The 10,280-nt window shown below is 34.9% G+C and overlaps 1 protein-coding gene and 1 non-coding gene across 2 annotated transcripts; both read right to left on the bottom strand.

Annotated features, from left to right (window-relative positions):
- Nucleotides 1-3,042: 3,042 nt before the first annotated feature.
- LOC108460862 (callose synthase 12-like) lies at nt 3,043-9,031 on the bottom strand. The gene is made up of 2 exons (XM_017760554.2): nt 3,508-9,031; nt 3,043-3,392 (listed from the first exon to the last, which is right to left on the bottom strand). The coding sequence occupies exon 1, from the start codon at nt 8,826-8,828 to the stop codon at nt 3,528-3,530; it is 5,301 nt and encodes a 1,766-aa protein (XP_017616043.1). The 5' UTR covers nt 8,829-9,031; the 3' UTR covers nt 3,043-3,392; nt 3,508-3,527.
- LOC128292083 (small nucleolar RNA J33) lies at nt 5,798-5,878 on the bottom strand. The gene has a single exon (XR_008282068.1). It is a non-coding gene; the product is annotated as a small nucleolar RNA J33 (small nucleolar RNA).
- Nucleotides 9,032-10,280: the final 1,249 nt, after the last annotated feature.

Genomic DNA, 10,280 nt, shown 5'->3' on the forward strand with positions numbered 1-10,280 from the left:
CTTATTACCATAAAATTTTAAGAATTTTTGGTTTATACAATAAGTACAGTTTATTCTTTAAAATCACCCCTATTCTACTGTCTGACAGTTCTGACCCTTCTTCACTAAAAATTAATTATCTCTTCATACAGGATTTAAATGATGTTCTTGTTTGTTTCTCTTAAAAATAGACTCATTCAGAATTTTATACATATAAATTTAAGCCCTTAATTATTTTTCTTCAATTTTTTATGATTTTTCACAATCAGAACAGGGGAACCCGAATTCATTCTGACCTTGTCTCACAAAATTCATTATATCTCAAAATTTACAAATCAATTGCTTACACTATTTATTCTATGAGAAACTAAAATCAATAATCTTTAATTCCATATTTTGTTCATCTTCTAATTCAATTTCTACAATTTATGGTGATTTTTCAAATTTAGTCTACTGCTGCTGTCCAAACTGTTTTTGTGCAAACTGTTTATTACCATTTTTCCCCTAAGCTTTTAATAAATGATAATTTCGTCCCAACTCAATTAGCCTCTCAATTGAGCTGATTTTTCTCAATTAACAATTTATTCTATCACCTTAAACTAGTTTACAACCTTTAAGAATCATAATTTCAGCAATAGAATTTAATTCCAAGTATTTTCACAATTAGGTCCTAAAAATCAATTTCTATTGAAATTACCTAATAAAATCATCTCATAAACAAATTAAAGCTTTAATTTCATTCTATTTCATCATAAACTTACAGCACTCAACCATGGTGACTTTCAATTTCATCCATGAATCCAAAAACTAATGAATTTAATAGTAGGACCTAGTTGTAAAAGTCTTAGAAACACAAAAATTACAAGATAAAGGCAAGGATTAACTCACTTGGTGCAAAAATTATGAAATACCAGCTTAGAGAACCCTCCTATGGCGTTTTTAGCTGCTGGAATTGAAGAGAAATGAAGAGAAATCTAGATATTTCCTATTTAGTCCTAGTTTTATTTAGTTAATTTTGCAATATTCCAATTTTGCCCTTAATTTATCAATTTTCCTCCTGATTTCATGCCCTTGCCGTCCAGCCATAATAAATTTTAGGTCTAATTTCCTTTTAAATCCTTTCTCATTAGACTCTTAAGCTATTTAATCTTTCTAGCAATTTTTACACCTATTACAATTTAGTCCTTTTCATTTAATTGACTACCCAAACATTAAAATTTCCTAACAAAATTTTAATACCACATTACTAACATTTCATAAATATTTATAAAATTATTTTCAACTCGGTTTTATGAGATAGAGGTCCCGATACCTTTTTTTACCCAATTTCTTCAATAATTTCTTTTTCTAACTAACCACTAAATCGGTAAAATTTTTCTATCAATATTTTCATACGATTTTCCTATCATATCAATTTTCATGCAAAAATATTGAAATAAATTTCTCTTTAAATCGGATTTGTGGTTACGAAACTACTATTCCGATAACCTTGAATTTAGGCCATTACAGAAATTATACAATTCACATATACAATATTTAATTCAAACATATAAATGTACACAATTTAGTTACTCGAACTGACCTCGATAATGTTTGTGTTCGTAGGCTACTAATCCTATACTTTTTGTTTTCCTCAATCCAATTTCGTACTAGGTCTATCCGGATCTATATGAGTAAATTTAACATCAATTTAATACATTTCATATTTAATTCAATCCAATTCACATCTTAGGCAAAAGTATCATTTTGCCCCTATACTTTTAATTATTTTCAATTTCGTCTCTAGATTCGAAAAATGAAATTCATGCAATTTAATCCTTATTCCAAGCCCAACCAATTTTTACATATACCAATAACAGTCCATATATTTCATAAAAATTAGAATTTTTCCATTAATCATAATTTCATGAAAATTTCCTTTACAAAAGTTGTTTATCTATCAACAACCTTTCCATTTTTACCATAAGACTTCATAATTCATGCATATTCATCCATGGAAAAACTTTAATACTTTGATAACTTTACAAATTAATCCCTAAAATAGCTAGATTAGGTTATTACGATATCGAAAATATAAAAATTATTAAAAATGGGACAAGATTGCTTACCTAATTAAGCCAAAAAAGCTTGCTTGAGTTTTTTTTCTCTTAGTTAGGGTTTTCATGTATTTTTAATTTGGGGAAGATGATGAAATAAGATGATATTAGATTCTTATCATCTTTAATAATTTTAATTTCCAATTAAGTCCATTTCTTTATTTAATTTTCCATGGATAAATCATCACACTTATCTACTAACTCCTCTTAATAGTCTATTTGCTACATAAGGACCTCAAGTTTTGAATTTCATAGCTATTTAATACTTATAGCTACTAGAACTCAACTTTTTCATTTTATGCATTTCGATCTTTTCTATCAAATTAAGCATGTAATTAGTAAAATTTTCATAACGAAGTTTTCATACGTCTTTCCTATCATAATGCAGACCATGCAATAATATTAAAATAATTTTCCTTTCGGGCTCGAATTTGTTGTTCTGAAACCACTATTTCGATTTCACTGAGAACGAGCTATTGTAATATGTTTAGTTTCAAAAGTAGTTGTTGATCACTTTTCCAGTTTCTTTTCAACTATATTTATCTGATTATTGTTCTTTAGATTCCTTTAGCATTCTTTGCTTTAAAACAATTTCTATATCATAAATCACTATAATTTGTTTCAACATTTTAAAAGCTTTCTTTATAATTTGGTTTGACTAATTTTGTATGTTTTTTTCAATGCAAGTTCTCTCCCACAGCTAATTGGTCATATCTTGTTGAAAATTTCCAAGTTGAAAATTTTGAAGTCTCCAATTGACAGACACAGAAGATGTGGATAAAAGGGGGGCATTCAGTATAAGTCTCAATATGGCTAATATGTGGTTACAAGTTTATGGTTTACCGTTGAAGTGGTATAACTCAATTATTAACTTATTGATCATATGTTTACCTTAAAACCTAACAACCCTATTTGTAATATGTGAATTGGCAGTGATTTATTGTGAATCAATTGTAAAAGAAACAGATTGCATCAAAAAATTTCACATTCGAGTGGGATATTGATGTTACAAGACCCTTAATGTGCTCTCATTTAATGGACCCTGATGGAAACCCCATTTGGGGTCTCTGTAAAATATGAGCTTTTGTCTCTGTTTTGCTACTGTGTTTTCTATTGCCAACAAACCAGAAAATACCGGCACTTTTATAACTATTCTATACAACCAAAGACAAATACCTTTTTTTTTTACCTTGGATAATTCAGTCTAAAATTGAAGACTACACCAGGCCTGACGAAATGTCATCTCATATCATACCCCCTTGTTTCAAACTCCAACTAATGGCGGCCAAGGAATCTCTATGGGGACTCAACACAAGTCTGTAAAATGTAAATCCATTACTCAAATTATAAAAGTGTACTCAAACAACATTTTGTAAACAAAACCATCACTCTACTAATCATATGAACAAGGCTAAGAAGTGTTGATATATACCTGAATATTTTACGAGTTAATCAGATTTTTTTCCCAGTAACAATCTGGAAGATTTGTAGACCCCTGCTAAATGCTTCATTAAATAAGATCCTTGTCTGCATTGATTGAAATCCAGGCATCCATGACAAACATGCCACGGGGGCCATAACAATCACCCCAAACAGTATATCATATAGTCGAGCCACATACACAACAGATTCCCAATGCCTTGTAGACTGCAGAAAAGGCCGAATCACTTGGGCGATCGATATAAGTCCCCAGCCAGTGGGAATAAAAGCGAATAAACTGGTGAAGATGTCAATAAATTTGAAGGAAGTAAACTCAAGCAGTGCAATTATAACGAGTACACCAAAAAAAATGACCAGGAACTGAACCAGCCGAAAGTAGATATGGTCATTAGCTGCATATTTACCCCGAGCATATGAGATCACCATATAGATTATAAATGCCACAAAAATGTAGATCCAGGACAGCAAGTATACATAAATACTGGTACTATTAGTAGTAATTCCCAGTTGATATACCATTCCATACTGGAAAAAGAAAAACCGAAGATCTAGAACTATCTCTAGTATCTTTCCCCAGAGGCCAGTTGTTCTAAGATGATCTTGCTCCTCGTACCACCATCGCTCCCAGCTCTGTTCAGCCTTTGCAAAGACACCACCACGGTACCATATCCAGTTCATAAATTCATCAAAGTCATCAACAGTCTTTAACCAATCAAAACCAGAAGGATTGAATACAAAAGGTGCCATTATCCATGAGAGGACCAGAAACCAACTTGAGATAGTCATAGCTATATAAACAAATGTGTCCTTTGCAACAGGGCTGCGAGATGCATAAACAGTAAGTATGAGCCCAAGCTCAATGGCCTTTATGAAGTGGCTGCGAGCATACAATCTGTAATTTTCTGCAAAGCTCTTGTGCTGCACAACAAAACCACGGCCAGTTCCCCGATACTTGGCACCACCATGAAGGACAGTCCGACCAAAGAAGTGAGTACGGGTTCCCATAGAGAATGTGTAGAAAACTGATGAAAGCTGAAGTTGCATTGTCAAAAAATCCCAGATAGCTTGAAGGAATCCATGCTCAAGGGAATTCTCCACTATCATCGGAAGGGCAGTGAAAATACCAAGTTGGATGACGAACTGTTGATTCAAGATGGCACTAAGTGCTTTATTGGTGTTGTTGTTGCTTGCCAAGGCAGCGATCTCAACACCACTGAGAGCAAGATAAAGTCTGCCCCACAAAAAAACATATACAGTAAGAATAACCATCAGTGTATTGACAAAAAATCCTACAGTGGTATAAAAGAAGGATAACATCCGGAAGAAGTCCAATCTGTGACCCAGTCGATAAACATCTCTACTGAGAACTTGCTCACCATTCCCACTAGCAACCTTGGCTTCAAACATCGAAATTTGATTCAACCCAACATCCCTTCCCTTCCCAACCTGGATGTATTCATGATGTGAGACATTTCCTCCTCGCAAAGTACAATTAAAGCCAGCAAAAATGTCCTCACTAATATTAACCACTCTGGAAGCTTTACTGATCCCACCCCGAGTCAAAAACCAAAACCTGTCAAAGACATCCGGATGGCCATAATGCATACGAATCTTCAGAGGATTTGCCAAGACACGCTGTCCTAAAGTGACGAAACTTGTTTCTTGAGCTGACATAAACCAAGCAAGTGATGAAACAGAACCGGTAAAAATGTGTTCCCTGACTCCGAGTATGGTGGGCTTTCGTATACCATAGTAGTGCTTGTATTCCTCCAAGAGATTGCGCATTTTCAGTGCCTCCTCAAAGTAATTGTCTTGGTTCATATCAATAGTTTGAACAGCATCACCACGGGTGAAGATGACGGCATGGTTTTGATTCTCTGGTTTGCCCTCTCCAAGCTTCAATGGACCAGGCAATTGGACACGATAGATTTCCACCTCCTTCTGTAATTGCTGATCATACTTCACAAGAACAGAGTAATACTCCTTCTCATCCCTCCCAACTGAAACCTCATCAACATAGGCAACTCGAAGAGCTTCATTGTATTTCATCAGATACAAGATTTCCTCAGCATGTGGATCTTTTTTGTCCTTTTGAGCCCCATATATTTGACAGGCAACCACATATGTGAATTTCATCAAAGAGGCGCCTTTTTCATGGCCTTTAAATAGCAGATTCAGAGAACTACTTGCTCCACCTAAACTCCTGGTAGAAGGTGACATATTAGAGTTGAAACCATCCAAACCAACATCTTCCCTCACAGAACTAAGTTCTCGTATCCCTTCTCTAATATCCATCTCCGAAGCAGAATCAAGGAAGGCCAGCATCTTTAGAGCTCTATAATAGTACATCATTCCTCTGACAGTTCGGGAAAGTGTCTGACCTCTGTAAGATGCCCAGACCCTCAAATCTCTCAGCCTGGTTGTCCATATCTCATCATCCTTTACCATTCCTTCTCGTCGCATTCTTTCCATGAAATTTTTCCAATCATCATCATATATGGTCTGCAAATAATATAGGATAGAAATCCCATCTTCGTTCTCAGTCCGAAGTTGTTCTTTGCTATAGAGAACTTCTTCATTATAATAAGGGGTGAGGACACTAAAAGCCATCATCTTCTCTACTTGAGGAGCATGAGGGATATTCATGAAAAGTGAATTGCTAAAAAATGCAATTCGCCGTCTAGCCTCAAGATTAACTGGAATATTTTGCATGGAATCCCTGGAAGTAAGAATTGTATGCAAGCGCCTAACCTGCCGATAGAACCTCTCATCATTGGGGTCAGGCAACTTAACAGCTTTTTCAAACAGTAATCCTGCCATGGCAGCAAGGTCACAAGGTGCCAATCCATCCTCCCTAAGTTGTTCAGTGGTCCTCTGGTCTTTGAAAAAATCACGAACAACAATTTCATACAGGGCCTGCAAAATATACACCACTTGGCTTGCATCTTTCTTGGGCTTGGTTAATATCTCAACAAGTTGTATCAACTTCAAATGAATCTGGGGTAGAGAAGCCATTTTGAATGTCTTGGTAAACTTCTGAATCTCAATAGAATGATCAATTTCATGAAATAGAACAGCAAAAATGGAATGCTCCTCAGACCTGGCATTGAGGATTTCAAGCATCATGTGCTTGATACTGTCATAAGCTTCAATCACAGCACAACGCCTGTACTCGTTCTTGCTGATTTTATGCCAGAGCCACTTATCAGGGGCATCTACCAACTCTTTTGCCTGGCTAAGAGCAAGCAACAGCTCATTGCATAGCAAAAAACAAGGCCAGCGAATAACTCTAATATTCCAATAATTGTGGGGCAACTCTAGTAGTTCAACTTCAGCATCAGAGACAATATCTTCTTCCCTGAAAATGTTAATTATCTCATTCCATACTAGAGCAAACTTTCGAGCCTCAACCTGGTTTGACTCGAGCTTCCTGTAAGGTTGCCCCAGCCCATATCTCAGCTTCAACCTACTAATAGCATCATTAAACTTGCTCTTAAATGTTGGTCTAGCATCCAATAATTGTTCTTCTGGCATCAGATTGAACTGCATTGCACTGGCAAAGAACTGAAACCTAAGCTTTAACTGTTGGATGTTTCTAATCTCACCTAAATGCTGCAATAACCCCACTCCTGCTCCCACAAAGGAGGAATAAATTGAATACCAAATTTGGATGTCCATCAAGTAAATAAACACCACAGGCAGCCACAACAAACCAACAGCCAACTTAATATTGCCACCAGGCCACTCATAATCCACATTATTAAGGCCCAACAACTGTTTGGTCGGTTTAATCATGGGTTTAATCTGTAAGAAATAACTAAATGCAAATTTTGTAGCTAAGACCAATACCCAGAACAGAGTATACTTAATATTATCAACTAGCCCTTCCCTCAATCCCCGACCAACAAAACTCTTACTCTGAAACCACCATGTCAACAAGTAAAATATTTTCCAATTGGTCTCCTCTATAAAGTTCCTAACCCAAGGAAGAACAAATAAAGCTAATGCCAATAACTCTGGCAAGACATAAACACATGCAACTAGTAGAAAAAAGACCACCCTCTTACCAGCCTCAACACTCCACCTTCTATCATAGTTCCTCTGCGACCAGATCTTTACATAACAAGCAGTAAAAGTCACGATCCAGCCAGCAGCAACAACTGCTTTTAACACCATCCTAAAGCCAAGCCCGCAGGTGTCTGTCGAAACACGGCTATATTGCATCCCTACATCTAATATAGCCTGTAAAAGTCTCATCCCACTCCAAGTAATAAATACTGTCAAAACCTTAACTCTAACATTGTTACTTGTCAATGCTTGCCATGGATACCCCTTCTCTTCCCACGCTACAATAATGGCAGCTTGAAGAAACAAAAACAGCATCACCCAAAGCCTATCAAAACTCCTGTAAAGATTCCAAAATGACCTTTGCTCAACGAAACCAGTTTTCCTAACATGTTTACTTCTACTGGAAGTAACAAAAAATTTGCTGCCCACGTCAAGCGGCCAGTTGAGTTTCTTAAAACATCTCTTACTCCAAAAATACTCATTCAAATCATCATAATTCCTCCAAGCAGTATGTGGCGCCGTTCCATTCTTGCTATTGTCAACTTCCGCCTTTACAGTCTCGTATATCGGCTTTACCACGCAGTGCAAAAATGCATTTTCTCCCGATAACGACGGCATAACAGGCTGGCCAGTGTTTTCGTCAATGTAATCTTCTAAAATCTTGTTTAATTCCATGGCCATGTGATGGAATATATAGCAGATACATTCAGGCATGAACCGGAGGTTTGCAGATTCGCCCCAGATCAACAAATAAAGCCCCACGTACAGTAATTCATGGCGGTGATCAGAGTTAGAGTGGCAGCTTTTGGAGATCCATACGTTTGATTTCTTTCCTAAATAAGAGCACCAGTTAGTGTAGTTCTTGAGGAGTTTTCGGCGGAACGTACGAAGTACACCGGCATCGAGAGTGTCAATATTCTCTGGCGGAGGGGATAGCCGCATCTGAGAGTTGGCCAAGTGGAGGACGAGGTGTTCCCTCTGGTTCTTGACGTTGTCGTGCTGGAAACAGAAGAAGAGAGCTAGCCAGTCCAGGAGGTCCATAGCAGGATGCCATTGTCCATGAGGTGGTAGTCGTAGATCTCCAACCACGCGTAGAGCAGAAGCAACAGCTCGTACTTCGGGGAAACGGAGAGAAGGATGGTCGGCGAGGAGGTTGTGGACAGGTATTATGTTGTATGGTTCATCTTTAGGTGGAGTGGTCCGGGTCCGACCCGACTTAGACCCGGGGCGGTAACGGCGAGGCATTCTATCAAATAAAAAATGGAAATTTTGAAATTAGAGTTTGGAGATTCAGTTGCAGGAGAAAAGGTGGCAACTTCAGTTTTTTCTTTTCCTTTTATTGAAAAGGAAGATACTACTAGTAATAGATCTTAAATATGCGTATTAAGCGGCTTTCTAAAGCTTTTTTTTTAAAAACTCATTTAATAAGCTTTGTCATTAAATAAATTCATTTAATATAATTTGAGTAAATTATAAGTTACATTTAATTCATTTGATTGTTTTAAAAATCATTTAATAGTTTCTTTGTTTGTTTAGAGAAGTTGGATTATATGGAAATGACCAGTGCTGGTTTAATGTTGTAAGAATAAATTTAGACGCACATATTTCTTTTTTAAATTTAAACGCACTTAATTTTAAACTAACAAAATTTGAGTGTCAAATTGTATTTTGTTTATTTTATTCAAAAATAAGTAAATTAGTCCCTGTATATTAGATCAAAGAGTAAATTTATCTATTTCTACAATTAAAAACTAGTTCATGTATATTAGTATGATGTACACGTTGCATGCATCATATCACTATCCGGTTATTTCATCAGCCACACCATTTTTTTTGACAATACAAATAGATAAAATTTTTAACAAAATAATCAATTTACTATTTAATCTAACTCTTAGTACAAAAACTTTTATAGTACTTTTACCGAAATTTTGAATATAAATTATAATACTTAAATTGCTCTTAATCCATAAAATACAAACATATAATGTGGTCAAGCCTCAAATCTATCTGAATTCACAGCGAAAAATTTAATATTTAATACATTAAATACATTATAATCATAAAAAATACAAGTAGAATTTCATCGTTTATATCTTTTATCAATTTAACACTTTTTTTTATTTTTAAATTAAATTTAATTATTAATATTTTAAAAGAATTAAATTTTTTTTTTTAAATATTGACTAAAACATTAAGTTTTTAATTTGGTTGGCATGACAATCTATATAATAATCCCCATGTGCTTCATATTAATATGACACTATTTATTTTACATGTCATATAAAAATATTCAAGATAAAAATTCACAAAAATTAATATGAGATAACATTTCTATTTTTAAACTCTTTTTGGAAAATTTGACTCTTTCATGATAATAAAAATAAAGGTCCTTTCGGTTATGGGTGTATTTTCAGATATTGAGCTGCAAACACACTTTCCTAAAAGGGGAAATTGAAAGGGACACCCCTTTTTCAATTGCCTTAAACCAAAATATATAAAAATTCCAATTTTGAAGGTGAAGAAGACGTCAAGCAAACTACAAATTATTTCACAATGGTCCTACCTTCATCTTTTATTCTTATTTATATTTATTTATTTATTTAATCCTAATATTTTGAATCTATATAACAACACAGATTGTGTTTATTCATAAATGAAAGGAAGCTAATCAAAATCAGCAAATATTTTTAAAGG

The sequence above is a fragment of the Gossypium arboreum genome, chromosome 4 (genome assembly GCF_025698485.1).
Source record: "Gossypium arboreum isolate Shixiya-1 chromosome 4, ASM2569848v2, whole genome shotgun sequence".
NCBI classification, from domain to species: Eukaryota; Viridiplantae; Streptophyta; class Magnoliopsida; order Malvales; family Malvaceae; genus Gossypium; species Gossypium arboreum.

Bases quoted from the DNA above. Each gene is read 5' to 3' on its own strand.
- LOC108460862 (XM_017760554.2), bottom strand. From the start codon at position 8,828: ATGCCTCGCCGTTACCGCCCCGGGTCTAAGTCGGGTCGGACCCGGACC.